This window comes from Erythrolamprus reginae, chromosome 1, assembly GCF_031021105.1.
Source record: "Erythrolamprus reginae isolate rEryReg1 chromosome 1, rEryReg1.hap1, whole genome shotgun sequence".
In the NCBI taxonomy this organism is placed as follows: domain Eukaryota; kingdom Metazoa; phylum Chordata; class Lepidosauria; order Squamata; family Dipsadidae; genus Erythrolamprus; species Erythrolamprus reginae.
The window spans coordinates 396,531,055-396,550,508 of record NC_091950.1 but is presented as its reverse complement, the minus strand read 5'-3'; the positions used below and the strand labels follow the sequence as shown (position 1 = coordinate 396,550,508).

The 19,454-nt window shown below is 43.5% G+C and overlaps 1 protein-coding gene across 1 annotated transcript in view; it reads left to right on the top strand.

The window, feature by feature from the left end:
- STX1A (syntaxin 1A) overlaps positions 1 to 19,454 on the top strand; it is a 114,814-nt gene that overhangs the window by 50,827 nt on the left and 44,533 nt on the right. The window contains exons 2-3 of the mRNA XM_070742137.1: positions 4,934 to 5,011; positions 7,013 to 7,112. Of these exons, the coding sequence (XP_070598238.1) occupies positions 4,934 to 5,011; positions 7,013 to 7,112 (178 nt within the window). The remainder of the gene's footprint in view (positions 1 to 4,933; positions 5,012 to 7,012; positions 7,113 to 19,454) is intronic.

The window sequence follows — 19,454 nt, the reverse complement described above, 5'->3', positions numbered from 1 at the left end:
AGGAGGATTATGTACAGAATTTGGGGTGGGTGGGGGAATACTTTCTGTGTTTCGGTGACAGGCACCAATTTTGAGTGTGAGGTAGAGGTATGTAAGCAATGCAGGTTTGCGGGACGGTGGGGGAGGGCCTCCACCCCATGTCCAGTCAACGAAGCAGTGGAAGTGATGTGCCGGTGCCTGGAGGCTGTTGGGGCCTGGATGGGTGTCAACAAACTCAAACTCAACCCAGACAAGACGGAGTGGCTGTGGGTTTTGCCTCCCAAGGACAATTCTATCTGTCCGTCCATTACCCTGGGGGGGGAATTATTGACCCCCTCAGAGAGGGTCCGCAACTTGGGCGTCCTCCTCGATCCACAGCTCACATTAGAAAAACACCTTTCAGCTGTGGCGAGGGGGGCGTTTGCCCAGGTTCGCCTGGTGCGCCAGTTGCGGCCCTATTTGGACCGGGAGTCATTGCTCACAGTCAGTCATGCCCTCATCACCTCAAGGCTCGACTACTGTAACGCTCTCTACATGGGCTACCTCTGAAAAGTGTTCGGAAACTTCAGATCGTGTAGAATGCAGCTGCGAGAGCAATTATGGGCTTCTCCAAGTATGCCCATATCACTCCAATACTCCGCAGTCTGCATTGGCTGCCGATCAGTTTCCGGTCACAATTCAAAGTGTTGGTTATGACCTATAAAGCCCTTCATGGCACCGGACCAGAATATCTTCGGGACCGCCTCCTGCCGCACGAATCCCAGCGACCGGTTAGGTCCCACAGAGTTGGCCTTCTCTGGGTCCCGTCGACTAAACAATGTCGTCTGGTGGGACCCAGGGGAAGAGCCTTCTCTGTGGGGGCCCCGACCCTCTGGAACCAGCTCCCCCCTGAGATTAGGATTGCCCCCACCCTCCCTGCCTTTCGTAAGCTCCTTAAGACCCACCTCTGAGGTCAGGCATGGGGGAACTAAAACACCTCCCCCTTGCCCATGTTTTTTTGTTGATTGATTGACTGTGTGCCTGTTTTTTATATACAGTATACTGTTTTTATGAGATTATTAATTTAAATTGTAACTACATGGGTGGGCATTGGATTTGGTATTATGTACTGTACTGTTTTTTTTTTTTTATTATTATTGTTGTGAGCCGCCCCGAGTTTGCGGAGAGGGGCGGCATATAAATCCAATAAACCTAAACCTAAACCTTCTCTGTGGCTGTCCCGGCTCTATGCAACTAATCCCCCCCCCCCCGATATCTGTACTACTCCCACCCTACTGGTCTTCAGAAAGGCTGTGAAGACTTGGCTTTGCTGGCAGGCTTGGAGGCCATGAATGTTACATCTGTCACTCATTGAATATGAGTGGTATGTGTGTGTGTGATTGTACCGCCGCTTTGTGGGTTTTATATGGGATTTTATTGTTTCATATTAAGTTTATTTTTAGATTTATTAGATTTATAGGCCACCCTTCTCCTCATGACTCAGGGCAGGTAATATTTGATTTCTTTTCATTATTGTACTGTTTGTATATTGTTGTAAGCTGCCCTGAGTCCCATTGGGATGGGGCGGCATAGAAGTCAAAGAAAGAAAGAAAGAAAGAAAGAAAGAAAGAAAGAAAGAAAGAAAGAAAGAAAGAAAGAAAGAGGGAGGGAGGGAGGGAGGGAGGGAGGGAAGGAAGATGAATGAATGAATGGATGAATGAATGAAGAATGAATGAATGAATGAATGAATCAGATCCTGAGAGGGCAAAGGTAATACAGATCCTTTGAGTGTCATCCATTCCTTTTAAAAAAAACCCTAATTTGTTATTGTTTTTCGCTTCTTCTACATCCATACATATACAGTAATACCTCGTCTTACAAACTTAATTGGTTCCGGGAGGAGGTTCGTAAGGTGAAAAGTTCGTAAGACGAAACAATGTTTCCCATAGGAAACAATGTAAAATCAATTAATGCATGCAAGCAAAAAAAAAATCGCAAAAAAGGCGCTCCGCTGGGCTGCGCCGCCCAGCTGTCACCTTTTGAAACAGCCGAGCGCTTCTCAGCGTTCTCCCGAATGCCGAACCCGGAAGTTTGGCAAAAGTTCAGGTTCGGGTTTGGGTTCAGGAGGCCGCCTAGAAGCCCCACCGCCCAGCTGCCGCCTTTTGAAACAGCCGGGGCGCTTCTCAGCGTTCTCCCAAATGCCGAACCCGGAAGTTTGGCAAACGTTCGGGTTCGGATTCGGGAGGCCGCCGAGAAGCCCCGCCGCCCAGCTGTCACCTTGCCAGAAGAGCCGCGGAGCTGTCGGCTGGTTGGGAGGCTCAAACGAAGGTGGGGAATCCCAATAGGGAATTCCATGGGCGGAGCTTTGACGTCATGGAGACGTCCTTCCTGGAGTCCACGTTTTGGCCGGCCAGGAAGGACGTCTTCATGATGTTAAAGCTCCACCCATGGAATTCCCTATTGGGATTCCCCACCTCCATTTGAGCCTCCCGACTGGCCGACAGCTCCGTGGCTCTTCTGGCAAGGTGACAGCCGGGCGGCAGCGCTTCTTGGTGATCTTACGAACCCAAACGCCGAATCCGAATTTTTGCGTTCGGGTGGCGGGTTCGTAAGGCAAAAAAAGTTCGTAAGAAGAGACAAAAATTCTCCGAACCCCAGATTCATATCTCAAAAAGTTCGTATCACGAGGTAGTACTGTACCTTAATTCTTTAAAAATTATACATAATTATACATTTCTATGTGATATAACATAAACCCATGCAATAATTTGCACCTTTTATACTGTAATCACCTGCCTGTTTTTCCCTTTATGTCATATCACCCCCTCCCTCTGCCTACTTTCTCCTTCTCTCCTGCATTCCTACGTCCGTCCTCTCCCCTTCTTTCCTCCCTTCTCTACTTTCTTTTCTTCCTGTTAACCTTTTCCTGAGTGTATTTATTCACCATCCATCCCATAGTTAACGGATAGTAACTCATGTTCCTAATCTCGTTATTATCGGTGTTTCTCTTAAACTCGTTTTTCTCCCTATACTATATCTATGCTTATTTCTTAAATTTTCCTAGCTATATTAACTACTATCTCAATGCTGCCTTCTCAGCTTCCTAATTTTGTCACCTGGATCTACCACCTATTTTCCTCCAATCCTTAAAGTTAATTTTTTAAATTTCAAAATTCTTAAAGTTACAATTTTCATCCAATCCTCAAAGGAGTTTCCTGCTAACACAAGATCAGAGTCGTTTGAACCAAATGGAGCTTGGACAGACCTGTGCTATTGTGATGACAGTAGTGTACCAGGAGTGTCTTACTGAATTAGGCTTGGTACAATTTTGATCCAAGTTAAGGAAATTTGTCCCTGAGCCACAGATATAGAAAGAACATAGACATTCTTAAGAAAGTTTTAGATTGTGCCGAGCTCAACAAGATGACGAGACGCTTAAACAACCAAGAAGAATCAGAATTTTATGATATTTGGCAGAAGGTATATGCTTGGTGGGAAACAAGGAAAAAGGGATAAGTGTGTTGTTATATTATTTGAATATTAGTAAAATTGTACTAGATGGTAATTATTTACTAATACAGTGGTACCTCGTGATACGAACCCCTCGCCATACGAACAATTCGAGATACGAACCCGGGGTTCGGAAATTTTTTGCCTCTTCTTCCGAACTTTTTTCATCTTACGAACCCGCCGCCCGAATGCCGAACCCGGAAGTTCGGCAAAAGTTCGGGTTCGGGTGGCCGCTGAGAAGCCCCGCCGCCCGGCTGTCACCTTTTGAAACAGCCGGGGGCTTCTCGGCATCCTCCCAAACCCGAATGCCAAATACGAACTTTTGCCGAACTTCTGGGTTCGGCGTTTGGGAGGCCGCCAAGAAGCCCCGCCGCCCGGCTGTCGCCCTTTGAAACAGCTGGGGGGCTTCTCGGTGTTCTCCTGAACGCTGAACCCAGAAGTTCAGCAAAAGTTCGGGTTTGGCGTTCGGGTTCGGGAGGACGCCGAGAAGCCCCCCGGCTGTTTCAAAAGGTGACAGCTGGGCGGCGGGGCTTCTCGGCGGCCACCCGAACCTGAACTTTTGCCGAACTTCCGGGTTCGGCATTGGGAGAACACTGAGAAGCGCTCGGCTGTTTCAAAAGGTGACAGCCGGGCAGCGGTGGGTTTTTTTTCTTGCACGCATTGATTCGTTTTACATTGTTTCCTATGGGAAACAATATTTCGTCTTATGGACTTTTCACCTTACGAACCACCTTCCGGCACCAATTAAGTTCGTAAGATGAGGTATTACTGGATAAACATAATTTGTTTGTGATTTGGTTTGGTTTGGTTTGGTTTGGTTTGATTTGATTTGATTTGATTTGATTTGAATTGAATTGAATTGAATTGAATTGAATTGAATTGAATTGAATGCCGGCCCTCTCCGTAGACTCTTCTTTTTTCTCTTAAATTTTTTTTTGAATATATATCTTTATAAACTTTTATATAGGTTTAGATTTACTATGTTAAAACTGATATTTTCATTTTATATATCTTCATACATTTTATAGATGATGTTTTTCTTTTATTATTATGATGATGACTTCCACTTTGAGCGGAGCGACTGCAGCTCCACTAAATGTTGTCTGTTATGTCTGTTATGTTTGTTTTTGAAAATTAATAAAATATATATTTTTTTTTAAAAAAAAGAAAGAACATAGTGGGGTAGGCACTCAAGAGCTAGATGGTATCTCCATGTTGTGCAGAAATGTAATGGTACTTCTGCTTTTAGCTCACTTTGGTGATTTATTAGCATTAGAAGAGCTCAGAAATGAATGAGTTGGAAGAATAGGAATCAATGTATAGCTATTTTGTCCTTGGGGGAAAATCAAAGGTACTATCCGACTGATGTCTGCTCTGGCCTTATGGTGCAGAATTTAGGTCTTTGCATTATTTGAGGCAGCCTTTTGAATTTACAGATATTGAAATTATGTTCCTTACATTGCAGGCCAAGGACAGTGACGATGACGACGAGGTTGCTGTTGGCGTGGATCGGGATCGTTTTATGGATGAGTTTTTTGAGCAGGTGATAAATCCTTATTTCCTATTTATTATTTAGCGTCTGGCATGTGATACATGGGCTTGCAATATATACTGCTCAAAAAAAATAAAGGGAACACTCAAAGAACACACCCTAGATCTGAATGAACGAAATATTCTAATTGAATACTTTGTTAGTCCAGATATCTTCAAGTGGCCAAGGTTGGGAAACACTGCTCTACATATATAGAGTTTATTTTGCAAAAATCAACACAAAGCCTCAAACACACACACACACACACACAGTGAGATTTTGCTTCTGCGCAGGCAGCACGAAATGTGGCAGGCCTGAAGATCCAAGCCCCCCCCCCCCCCAAAAAAAAATGGTTAACAGGGCTGACAAATGTTTATTTATTTGTTATTTGGATTTATGTGTTGCCCTTCTCCAGGGGACTCAGGGCGGCTTACAGCATAAAAATCAACAATATAAAATCCTACACTAAAAGCTACGTTTAAGAATCCAATAATTAAAACCTTCTCTTAAACATTTAGACCATTCAACCTACATTTGTCTCATCAAAATCATAGTATTCGGCCAGAGCAGGTATCAATGCTCAACGGCCCCAGGCCTGCTGGCAAAAGGTGTATTTTTAAAGCTTTACAAAAGGCCAGGAGGGTGGGGGTGGTACGAATCTCTGGAGGGAGTTGGTTCCAAAGAACCGGAGCCACCACAGAAAAGGCCCTGCGCCTAGGCCCCACCAGGCAACATAGTTGGTTGATGGGACCAGGAGAAGGCTGACTGTATGGTCTGAATGGCCACTGGGATATCTGAGGCAGCAGACGGTCCCATAAGTAGTCTGGTCCTAAGCCTTGTAGGGCTTTATAGATAATCATCCACACTTTAAATTGTGTTCGGAAACCAGTTGGTAGCCAATGCAGCTCAGTTCGCTGATAGTATTGGTAAATGAGGATCTAGATTGTTGGGGGCAATATGCCAACTCTATAAACTGCTTACAGAGGGCTGTATACCACTATGAAGCAGTACATAAGTCTAACTGCTGTTGCTATTTGAATGATCAATATTTAATAGAGTGATACCTCTACTTAAGAACTTAATTCATTCCGTGACCAGGTTCTTAAGTAGAAAAGTTTGTAAGTAGAAGCAAAAGTAAAGTAAATGCTCTGTTCGCTCTGGATTGCCAAAGCCTCCTTAAATTAATTAATTAATTAATTAATTAATTAATTAATTAATTTTTATTTTTATTGATTGATTGATTGGATTTGTATGCCGCCCCTCTCCGGAGACTCTGAGCGGCTAACAGCAACAAGAAAACAGTGTACAATAGTAATGTAATACTAAACACGATTAAAAACCCATTAATATAAAAACCAGACATACATACATACATACCATGCATAGAATTGTAAAGGCCTAGGGGGAAAGAGGATCTCAATTCCCCCATGCCTGGCAGCAGAGGTGGGTTTTAAGTAGCTTACGAAAGGCAAAGAGGGTGGGGGCAATTCTAATCTCTGGGGGGGAGTTGGTTCCAGAGGGCCGTGGCCGCCACAGAGAAGGCTCTTCCCTTGGGTCCCACCAAGCGGCATTGTTTAGTTGACGGGACCCGGAGAAGATCCACTCTGTGGGACCTAACTGGATTCGTGCAGCAGAAAGCAGTCCCTGAGATAATCTGGTCCGGTGCCATGAAGGGCCACTGAATAAATGCCACCGAAAGGCTCCTCTGGCAGCCCAGAAAAGCCTGAGATGGCTGGGATTAAAGGGGGAATGGCAGGAAACTGGCCGGGTCTTCGTGCCGCTCTCAAATTTCCTGGGAAATTTTTCCGGGCTTGGGTTCTGAAGTAGAAAATGGTTCTTGAGAAGAGGCAAAAAAATCTTGAACACCCGATTCTTATCTAGAAAAGTTCTTAAGTAGAGACGTCCTTAGGTAGAGGTACCACTGTATATCAATCCCAAGTTGTGTAGCATTCATTATCCGGATCCAGAGTTGTAATCATGCAAGCCTGCCAGCCTTTTTGCTTCCCTTCTCAGGTGGAAGAAATCCGTGGCTTCATAGAGAAGATCTCAGAAAACGTGGAAGAAGTGAAGAGAAAGCACAGTGCCATCCTCGCTGCCCCAAACCCTGACGAGAGTGAGTAAAGTTGCCTTGTGTTTCTTTCACGACCGATCCAGAAAAGCAGTAGGATTTTGCTAAGGACAGAGGTTTGTATCGTGGTTGCAGTTAGACTAAACGGCTTCTCTGCGTTGCCTCGTTTGCGTAAACCAGATAGAAATTGGAAACTTAGTGCGAAAATGAAAGAGGAGCCTGGGATTCCATGGAAGTTCAACAACATGGGACACATCAGGCTGTTCAGCAGGAAGAGGGAGACTGTGATCCTGCTATATAGAGCGCTGGTGAGACCACATTTGGAATACAGTGATCCCCCGAGTTTCGCGATCTCGATCTTTGCGAAACGCTATATCGCGATTTTTCCACCCGATGACGTCACTCCCTTCCTTTCTCATCTTTCTTTCTCTCTCTCTTTCTCTATCTTGCTTCTTCCTCTCTCACACTCTCTTCCTCCCTCTCTCATCTCTTTCTTTCCTTCTCTCTCTTTCTCTATCTCTCCCCCTCTTGCTCTCGAGCGGCGGGCGGCACCCAGGGAAGGTTCCTTCGGCCGCCCACCAGCTGATCTGCTTGGCAGCGCAGTAGCAGCAAGGAGCCGAAGATGGGGTTTCCCCTTTGCGTGGGCAACGGGGAAACCCCATCTTCGGCTCCTCGCTGCTACTGCGCTGCCGAGCAGATCAGCTGGTGGGCGGCCGAAGGAACCTTCCCTGGGTCTTCAACTCCCAGACCGGCGGACAAGCGGAAAAGCGGCGGACAAGCAGGCAGGCAGGCGGCTCCTCAGCTGCTGGGTCTTCCCAGGTGCGGAAGTAAAAACACCATCTGCGAATGCGCGGCCATGGAAAAAGGGGCGCGCATGCGCAGATGGTGTTTTTACTTCCGCACCGCTACATCGCGAGAAATCGATTATCGCGAGGGGTCTTGGAACGGAACCCTCGCGATAATCGGGGGATCACTGTACTGTGTTCAGTTCTGCAGACCTCACCTACAAAAAGATATTGACAAAATTGAACGGGTCCAAAGACGGGCTACAAGAATGGTGGAAGGTCTTAAGCATAAAACGTGCACTTGGGGAAAAGGAATCCTCAATCTGAGTATTGTATTGGCAGTTCTGTGTTAGCAAAAACTTCAGAAGAGAAGGATTTAGGGATAGTGATTTCTGACAGTCTCAAAATGGGTGAGCAGTGTGGTTGGGCGGTAGGGAAAGCAAGTAGGATGCTTGGCTGCATAGCTAGAGGTATAAAAAGCAGGAAGAGGGAGATTGTGATCCCGCTATATAGAGCGCTGGTGAGACCACATTTGGAATACTGTGTTCAGTTCTGGAGACCTCACCTACAAAAAGATATTGACAAAATTGAATGGGTCCAAAGACGGGCTACAAGAATGGTGGAAGGTCTTAAGCATAAAACGTATCAGGAAAGACTTAATGAACTCAATCTGTATAGTCTGGAGGACAGAAGGAAAAGGGGGGACATGATCGAAACATTTAAATATGTCAAAGGGTTAAATAAGGTTCAGGAGGGAAGTGTTTTTAATAGGAAAGTGAACACAAGAACAAGGGGACACAATCTGAAGTTAGTTGGGGGAAAGATCAAAAGCAACATGAGAAAATATTGTTTTACCCGAAAGAGTAGTAGATGCTTGGAACAAACTTCCAGCAGACGTGGTAGATAAATCCACAGTAACTGAATTTAAACATGCCAATCCAAGTCTGTGGAAGGTTCAAAGTCTGAACCTTCATAAGATCTAGAGCAGCACTTTTCAACCTGTGGGTCGCGACCCCTTTAGGGCAGACTAGATGGATCATGAGGTCTTTTTCTGCTGTCAGTCTTCTATGTTTCTATGTTCAGCCATCTGGATTTCTCACCGGTGTTTGGGCTTGCCAAAGACTTTGTCTTGAAATGCTTCCAGATTTGGGGTCTCATTATGCAGCTTCCCTGCCTCGTTTGTGGAACCTGATGGGGAGATCCAGATTATGTTACCAGACACTTTAAACTTTTTTTTTTAATGCCTCTCCGTTAATTCTCTCTCCCTGTTTTGCACAACAAACAAATCTACCGTGGAGCGAAAGTTGACAAAGGCTGCAGGATGCCTTTCAGTTGGTAGCGTTAGGTGTTTGCCGCGCAGATGTAGCTTTTGCTCTTTAGATTTTAGCCGGCTGGAAATTCTGTTTTGTTGTTGTTGGGAGGGCTGTGCCCCCCCCCCCCATAACATGGTTCTCTGCTACTACGCAACCCCTATTGTGGCTGCCTTCATATTTTCTTTTTGCTGCTCTGTTCCAAACAATGGAACGTTCTCTCCCGTGGCAAGTGTGAGAGCGGCGTAAATATTAATTAACTCCCTTGCCTGATGCGTGTGAGCGCATTAGAACAAAGCGCTCTGTAATTAGCTGTGTCTTAATTTAGACAGCAGCACCCAGCACTCGTCTGTCCATCTCACAGCAGGAAGCCCTTGGCGTGACCAGCGGTGGGGGGCAGGCAGGGGCGGATTCCCGATTCCGACGCTATCGGTGCGCTGCACATTCAGCTTTGCTTCTGCTGCATGGGCATGTGTGCATCCCAGCGAGATTTTGCTTCTGCGCATGCGAGGGAACGCACACACGCATGCGATTTTGTGGGAGATTTTGACGATTTTTGGCATTTTTCGGCCGATTGGGTCCCACAGAATCAGCCTTCTCCGAGTCCGATCGACTAAACAATGTCATCTGGCGGGACACAGGAGAATAGCCTTCTCTGTGGCGGCCCCAGCCCTCTGGAATCAACTCCCTCTGGAGATTAGAACTGCCCCCCCTCCTCACCTTCTGTAAGTCTCTGAAAATCCACCTATGTCACCAGGCATAGGGTAACTGAGGTATTCCCTTGCTACTAAGATTTATGTATGGTATGATTGGGTTGTATGGTTATTTTGAATGATAAGGATATTTAGGCTGAGTTTTTTAATTATTGGATTTGTTATATATTGTTCACTGTTGTTGTGAGCCGCCCCGAGTCTTCGGAGAGGGGCGGCATACAAATCTAATAAATTATTATTAATTTATTATAATTTATTTATATAAATTATACATTATACTACATAAATTATAAGTTATGTGCATACACGGAAGCAAAAAATCCTACTCACACAAGTGCCCTCGCGTGAAGCTTAGCTTCCTGGAGCCGGGGTGGCGCAGCAGGTAGAGTGCTGTACTGCAGGCCACTGAAGCTGACTGTGGACCTGAAGGTCAGCAGTTCAAATCTCATGACCGGCTCAAGGTTAACTCAGCCTTCCATCCTTCCAAGGTGGGTAAAATGAGGACCCGGCTTGTGGGGGCAATAGGCTGGCTCTGTTAAAAAGTGCTATTGCTAACATGTTGTAAGCCACCCTGAGTCTAAGGAGAAGGGCGGCATAAAAATTGAATGAATGAATGAATGAATGAATGAATGAATGAATAATGTGCAGAAGCTGAATTGCGCACAGGGGTGTGGAGGAATGCACCAGGAACACGGCGATGTGTGCGCATCTGTTTTTCAAACTGGGGCTGCGCATCAGACCGTCCATGCAGCAGCCCATTATTGGGGATCATGCGCACATGGCTTTCGGCACAGACAACCAAAAGATAAGCCATCACTGGTACAGTGTCAAGCCCGAATTTGATTGAGGTGCAGGATTATTTGCATCCTGCGGCATTCATGTCAGAGCAGTGGGGCACAACCCACCCATGCTTCCCCATGACTTTTCCCCCTGTGCTTCCCTATTTTTTATTCTTAAACATAAACATATATCCATCCTAAGATAAAATACAGGAAATGGTATAAGGGCAGAGTAGATGGACCATGATGTCTTTTTCTGCCGTCAGTCTTCTATGTTTCTAAAAGGATCATAACTCACTTTTCCCCCTTCTGTTGTCACTTCAAACCCTCACTAAAACAAACTGCTGTCAGTTTATTTATTTATTACCCGCAATTAAATAAATAACTTTTCTTTTGCTGCCAAGAAAACCACACGGATATGTCCAGAAGGGATTCCCAGCTGAACTCATTTCCAATCCCACTTTTCTAATTTATTGATCGTTTATCGAACCCAAAATAATCTAACCTGGGCGAGAAGATGGAAAGAAAATATGAGTACGTCATATGACATATCCTTGACCCTATTCTCTCTGCCCCCACACATTTATTTATTTATTCTATTTATTTTTTATTTTTTTTAATGCCGCCCTTCTCCTTAGACTCAGGGCGGTTTACAACATGTTAGCAATAGCACTTTTTAACAGAGCCAGCCTATTGCCCCCACAATCCGGGTCCTCATTTTACCCACCTCGGAAGGATGGAAGGATGGTTCAACCTTAAGCCGTGTGATGAGATTTGAATGTGTGATGAGATTTGATACGGTTCCACATAAAGAGCTGATAGATAAATTAGTGAAGATTGGACATAATCCCTGGATAGTTCAGTGGATTTGCAGCTGGCTGAAGCGTAGAGTTATTGTTAACAGCGAGTATTCTGAGCAGAGTCAGGTTACAAGCGGTGTGCCACAAGGGTCTGTTCTGGGTCCTATTCTTTTTAATATGTTTGTGAGTGACATAGGGGAAGGTTTGGTAGGGAAGGTTTGCGTATTTGCCGATGACTCTGAAGTGTGCAATAGGGTTGATATTCCTGGAGGCGTCTGTAATATGGTAAATGATTTAGCTTTACTAGATAAATGGTCAAAGCAATGGAAACTGCAGTTTAATGTTTCCAAATGTAAAATAATGCACTTGGGGAAAAGGAATCCTCAATCTGAGTATTGTATTGGCAGTTCTGTGTTAGCAAAAACTTCAGAAGAAAAGGATTTAGGGGTAGTGATTTCTGACAGTCTCAAAATGGGTGAGAGTGTGGTCGGGCGGTAGGAAAAGCAAGTAAGATGCTTGGCTGCATAGCTAGAGGTATAAAAAGCAGGAAGAGGGAGATTGTGATCCCGCTATATAGAGCGCTGGTGAGACCACATTTGGAATACTGTGTTCAGTTCTGGAGACCTCACCTACAAAAAGATATTGACAAAATTGAACGGGTCCAAAGACAGGCTACAAGAATGGTGGAAGGTCTTAAGCATAGAACGTATCAGGAAAGACTTAATGAACTCAATCTGTATAGTCTGGAGGACAGAAGGGAAAGGGGGGACATGATCGAAATATTATTATTATTATTATTATTATTATTATTATTATTATTATTATTATTATTATTCAATGCTTGTGGAGGGTGAAAACAGTTTTCTCCGTCCCCCAGAGGTCCTCTGGAGGCTGGAAGCGGCCTGTTTCTCAACTTCTGTGCAAGCCAAAAATCAGCTGGGCAGCACACACATGCACGTTGGAGCTGAGCTAGGGCAACGGCTCACGTGTCAGCAGATATGGCTCTGTGTGCCGCCTGTGGCACCCGTGCCATAGGTTTGCCATCACTGCTTTATAAGATTATAGTGGCCCAGTGCTTAGTGCCAGAAGTGCGATCCTGACCAGCTCAAATTTGATTTATCCTTCCATCCTTTGTGGACATGTCCATGATTACCTTTACACCAATATAGATGTTTGCCACTGCTTTCTTTCACAAATTTTTATTTATTTATTTAATTCATTTATTTATTTTGTCCAATACACAATGAGGGTTTTAGTGGGTATATATCTATATACATAGTAAAATACATGATGAAAGTTATAGAGGAGATACTCATAGTAAAATATATCTAAGAAATAATAGAAAAGAAGGTATAGTAATAGAACATATCAATGAAAGAGTAGAAGAAGAGATATAGACATCTTCTATCCATGTTAGAAACAGGTCCAATCCAGTTTAAAGTTGTCGAGGTCACTTAGTTGATTTGCAGCTTTTTGCAAATTTCTGCTAAATAAATAAAGGCACAAATGCTAAAAACAATAGTTTGTCTTCCTTAGCAGTGGCTGCATCGATAATAATGCTCAATAGGATTTCCTAGCAAATGTTGCACGCTTTGCTGATTTTTTAAGCCATGCTGAAAATAAAAAAACACAAGAGCAAACTGGAAAGTGCTTTTCTGGCTAGTAGCTGGTTGAGCAGACCAGCATATCTTTCTTCCCTGTCTTTAAAGGTGATATTCATATAATAATTAATAATTAATAATAATTTATTAGATTTGTATGCCGCCCCTCTCTGAAGACTCGGGGTGGCTCACAACAGTAATAAAAACAGTATAACAATGAAACAAATCTAATAATGAAAATTATATAAAAAACCCCAACTGTTAAATACCATACAACACATACATACCAAACATAAAATATAAGAAAGCCTGGGGGAGATGTCTTAGTTCCCCCATGCCAGGTGATACAGGCGGGTCTTGAGTAACTTGCGAAAGACAAGGAAGGTGGGGGCTGTTCTAATCTCCGGGGGGGAGTTGATTCCAGAGGGCTGGGGCCGCCACAGAGAAGGCTCTTCCCCTGGGGCCCACCAAATGACATTGTTTGGTCGACGGGACCCGGAAAAGGCCAACTCTATGGGACCTTATTGGCTGCTGGGATTTGTGCAGTAGAAGGCAGTTCCGGAGGTATTGGTATACAGTCTGTCATAGCTCACCAAGTTGTTCATTCAATTCCTTGGTTTTTTTTGCTTCCTCTGACAACTCTTTTCTTGTGTCTGCTGTCGGCATTCTCTAATTAGGGCTGTGTGGGATGGGCTCTCGGGATTCAGCGGGAAAGCGCTTGAACTTCCAGAAAAAATAGCTGGATTTCTTCCAAGCGCAGCCCTCCTTTCCTCCCACCTTAGTTGCCTACGTTCCTGTTGCGTTTCCCAGACAGATGCCATCCGTCTCTCAGCGGCTGCCCACTTGGTAGCTGGCTGCTTTGCCTCCCCTTCTGTCTTTTCAGGTTCCCCGGAGTTTCAGTCAATCCTGTTGGTGCCCTGTGCCCTCAGCATAAACCCAGTTTTCAGCTGCTCAGTTGTTTAAATTAGATTTGTCTGGTTCTCCCCATTTTACTGTATTTATAGAAACATAGAAGACTTTTTTATTGTCGTTCCTTCTCTAGTAGCTTAGTATGATCCTTAATTACTTTTAAAATAGGAAATAATTAAATACAGTGATACCTCGTCTTACAAACTTAATTGGTTCCGGGACGAGGTTTGTAAGGTGAAAAGTTTTTAAGACGAAACAATGTTTCCCATAGGAATCAATGGAAAAGCGATTAATGCGTGCAAGCCCAAAACTCACCGCTTTTGCCATGACAGTTGTCAACCTTGATAGCTTCAAGGCAGGATTAGACAGATTCATGGATGCCAAGTGTATCATAGAAACATAGAAGACTGATGATAGAAAAAGACCCCATGGTCCATCTAGTCTGCCCTTATACTATTTCCTGTATTTTAATCTTACAATGGATATATGTTTATCCCAGGCATGTTTAAATTCAGTTACTGTGGATTTACCAACCACGTCTGCTGGAAGTTTGTTCCAGGGATCTACTACTCTTTCAGTAAAATAATATTTTCTCACGTTGCTTCTGAGCTTTCCCCCAACTAACTTCAGATTGTGTCCCCTTGTTCTTGTGTTCACTTTCCTATTAAAAACACTTCCCTCCTGAACCTTATTTAACCCTTTAACATATTTAAATGTTTCCATCATGTCCCCCCTTTTCATTCTGTCCTCCAGACTATGCAGATTGAGTTCATTAAGTCTTTCCTGATATGTTTTATGCTTAAGACCTTCCACCATTCTTGTAGCCCGTCTTTGGACCCGTTCCATTTTGTCAATATCTTTTTGTAGGTGAGGTCTCCAGAACGGAACACAGTATTCCAAATGGGGTCTCACCAGCGCTCTATATAGCGGGATCATAATCTATTCATAATCTACTCTTCAGTATTCATGAGCCTGAAGTTCCGGGAAGCGTGTTCATCTCATTGCTACAGCAACATGCTGACAAACAATCAAAACACAGTTTGTTTATGCATCTGTGGCAATAATAGGTTTGTTTGTTTGCTTGTTTGTTTATTTATTTATTCATTTATTTATTCATTAAGATTTAAGATTTATTAGATTTGTATGCTGTCCCTCTCCGAAGACTCGGGGCGGCTCACAACAACAATACAATACATAGAATACAAATCCAATAGAGTTAAAAAACGAGATTACAAACGCATAGATATTAAAAGCAATCATTACTGCACAATCACACCATTCTCATCTATTACAGTCAGGAAAAAAGGTGGTGGTGGGTGAAGAGATAGTTATTCCCCCCCATGCCTGGCGACATAGATAGGTCTTTGACATCTTGCGGAAGGTGGGAAGGGTGGGGGCAGTTCTGATCTCTAGGGGCAGTTGATTCCAGAGGGCTGGGGCTGCCACAGAGAAGGCTCTTCCCCTGGGTCCCGGCAAACGGCATTGTTTATTTATTTATTTATTGGATTTGTATGCCGCCCCTCTCCGTAGACTCGGGGCGGCTTTAGTCGATGGGACCTGGAGAAGGTGAACTCTGTGGGACCTGATTGTCCGCTGAGATTCGTGTGGCAGAAGGCTGTCCTGGAGGTATTCTGGTCCGATGCCACGTAGGGCTTTATAGGTCATTACCAACACTTTGAATTGTGACCAGAAACTGATCAGCAACCAGTGTAGGCCGGCAACCAGTTCATTCATTCATTCATTCATTCATTCATTCATTCATTCATTCATTCATTCAATTTTATGCCGCCCTTCTCCTTAGACCCAGGGTGGCTTAAAACATGTTAGCAATAGCGCTTTTTAAAAACAGAGCCAGCGTATTGCCCCAACAATCTGGGTTCTCATTTTACCCACCTCGGAAGGATGGAAGTTTGAGTCAACCTTGAGCCGGTGATGAGATTTGAACCGCTGAACTGCAGATCTACAGTCAGATTCAGTGGCCTGCAGTACAACAGTCTACCTGCTGCGCCATCCCAGCTCTTTTTGTTTATATTGTTCTCATCAAAAAGGAATATGATCTATAAAGCCCTATATGGCATCGGATCGGATTACTTGCGGGACCGCCTCCTGTCGCATGAGACCCAGCGACCGGTCAAGTCCCACAGAGTCCACCTTCTCTAGGTTCCATCAACTAGACAATGTTGCTTGATGGGGCCTAGGGAAAGAGCCTTCTCTGTGGGGGGGCCGGCCCTCTGGAATCAGCTCCCCCCAGAGATTTGTACTGCCCCCACCCTCCTTGCCTTCCGTAAGAACTTGAAAACCCATCTATGCCACCAGGCTTGGGGTGACTAGACCCTAGCTTCTGGCCGACAAATGCGATGTATGCTTGTTGTTGAATGTGAATGAATGATTTTTAATGTCCCATGATTTTTGGAGTAGTTAATTATATTAATTGGATTTTAGACTTTGATATTGTATAATGTTTTCTTTTTATTATGTTGTGAGCTACCCTGAGTCCTTGGAGAGGGGTGGCATATAAATCCAATAAACAGATAGATAGAATGATTGTGAATGATTGAACTGAATGAATGGGAATGACTGCATAAGGGGGCTTTTTATTGTTTTATTAATAATTATTTTTTAAACAATAATTAGATTTCTTCATACATATTGTTTTCATTATGTTGTACGCCGGCCTGAGTCGCTTCGAGAAGGGCAGCATAGAAGTCAAATAAATGAAGAAAGAAAGAAAGAAAGAAAGATGGAAGGAGGAAGGAAAGAAGGAAAGAAAGAAAGAGAAAGAAAGAAAGAAAGAAAGAAAGAAAGAAGTCACTTCGAGTCGCTTCGAGAAGGGCAGCATAGAAGTCAAATAAATGAAGAAAGGAAGGAAGGAAAGAAAGATGGAAGAAGGAAGGAAGGAAGGAAGGAAGAAGTCACTTCGAGTCGCTTCGAGAAGGGCAGCATAGAAGTCAATTAAATGAAGAAAGGAAGGAAAGAAAGAAAGATGGAAGGAAGAAAGAAAGATGGAAGATGGAAGGAAGGAAGGAAGGAAGGAAGGAAGGAAGGAAGAAGTCACTTCGAGTCGCTTCGAGAAGGGCAGCATAGAAGTCAAATAAATGAAGAAAGGAAGGAAGGAAAGAAAGAAAGATGGAAAGAAGGAAGGAAGGAAGGAAATACTTTTAAAACCTAACCTTATAGAATTTTACTAATAATGGCTAGAAAGGACCACATCTCCTTTCCCTGTCTTCCATCCTCCAAAGATTTCTCTCTATGCGCTTGTTTCATATTCCATCCGTATTTGCACAGCTGGAGTTGGATCAGTGCTTGGAACAGGCAGGCAGCCTCCAGCTTCCATGTTGCTATGCCATCCACTTCCTCAAATAATATCCGGCTTCTTTGTGGCTCCAAGATGTCGCTAATGAGCTTTGGGTCACATATAAAGGATGGAAACATTGATTTCCCAGACTGAGTCGGTGTGGCTTATTAGCCATTGTAAACACCTACACTGTGCAAGACAGAAATTGCTCCCTGGGGATGTGTTTGCCTTTGAAGATCCAGAAGATTTTTATTAGATGAGAAACAAGTTGCTTCAAAAGCGGAATCGCAGAAGATACGGAGGGGAGAGGGAAAGGGGATTGTTGAAGAAAGCCTAGAGCTTTCATTTCGCAAATAGCAGAGGATCTGCTTGTGCAGAGGTAAAATATTGCATTTCTTATGCAGCTTCCTCTTTACTCCTCCCAAAATATAGACATTTCCTAATATATCGAACTGATTATTTGACTGGAAAGCAAGAGATAAATCGTAACAAAGAAGGATGTGCTACATTTTAAAAGGAAACATAGAAACATAGAAGACTGACGGCAGAAAAAGACCTCATGGTCCATCTAGTCTGCCCTTATACTATTTTCTGTATTTTATCTTACAATGGATATATGTTTATCCCAGGCATGTTTAAATTCAGTTACTGTGGATTTACCAACCACGTCTGCGGGAAGTTTGTTCCAAGGATCTACTACTCTTTCAGTAAAATAATATTTTCTCATGTTGCTTTTGATCTTTCCCCCAACTAACTTCAGATTGTGTCCCCTTGTTCTTGTGTTCACTTTCCTATTAAAAACACTTCCCTCCTGGACCTTATTTAACCCTTTAACATATTTAAATGTTTCCATCATGTCCCCCCTTTTCCTTCTGTCCTCCAGACTATACAGATTGAGTTCATGAAGTCTTTCCTGATACGTTTTATGCTTAAGACCTTCCACCATTCTTGTAGCCCGTCTTTGGACCCGTTCAATTTTGTCAATATCTTTTTGTAGGTGAGGTCTCTTTTTGTAGGTGAAATGTAACAAAGGCAATACAAGAAGGAAAAATCCATACAAGATCCTTATTAATTGTCGCCTTTTGTTCTCCGATTTTTTTTTACACACAGAATTTAGATGGCATCAGCTTTCTATATTCCAGTATTTTTCTGGACTGTCCCCGCATTTATTTATATGTCTGATCTGTATTGCATAAATTAAGCCTAAAACTTACCAGGAAAGACTTAATGAACTCAAAGGGCAAGACCTGGCGTGCCCTCCAATATGGCTCCGCATGCACAGGTTCACCATCACAGCCCTCGTATGACAGATTAACAAAGATGCACGGTTTGTTTGTATTTATTCATTTGTCCATCACACAATACATATGAAAGAGAATAGACACGAAGTAATATATATAAAGATAATATGTAAAAATAGAGGAGAAGATATATGAAAGGAAGAAAATCTATATGATATATGAGATAAAGGAAAGACAATTGGACAGGGGACGAAAGGCATACTAGTGCACTTATGTGCGCCCCTTACTGACCTCTTAGGAACCTGGAGAGGTCAATCGTGGATAGTCTAAGGGAGAAGTGTTGGGGGTTAGGGGTTGACACTACTGAGTCCGGTAATGAGTTCCACGCTTCGACAACTTGATTGTTAAAGTCATATTTTTTACAGTCAAGTTTGGAGCGGTTAATATTAAGTTTGAATCTGTTGCGTGCTCTTGTGTTGTTGCGGTTGAAGCTGAAGTAGTCATTGGCCGGTAGGACGTTGCAGCATATGATCTTGTGGGCAATACTTAAATCGTGTTTTATGCGTCGTAGTTCTAAGCTTTCTAGACCCAGGATTGTTAGTCTATTTTCGTAGGGTGTTCTGTTTCGGGTGGAGGTATCATATTCCTAGTTTGATTCTGTGCTCTTCCCAGACTTGACACCAACCCGGTATTGTGGGTATTGCGTTGACGTACGAACTTATGAATCCATGTTCTCTGTATTGAAACAATCAGTTCAGAATCATTCTAAATTGTTTACAATTTTTCTTTATTATTGTATTGTTTTTTATTGTTGTAAGCCGCCCTGAGTCCTACAAGATTGGGCGGCATAGAAGTTGAATAAATTAAATAAATTAAATTAAATTAATGACAGCATGAGGATGCATTGGTTGCCGATCGGTTTCCGGTCACAATTCAAAGTGTTGGTTATGACCT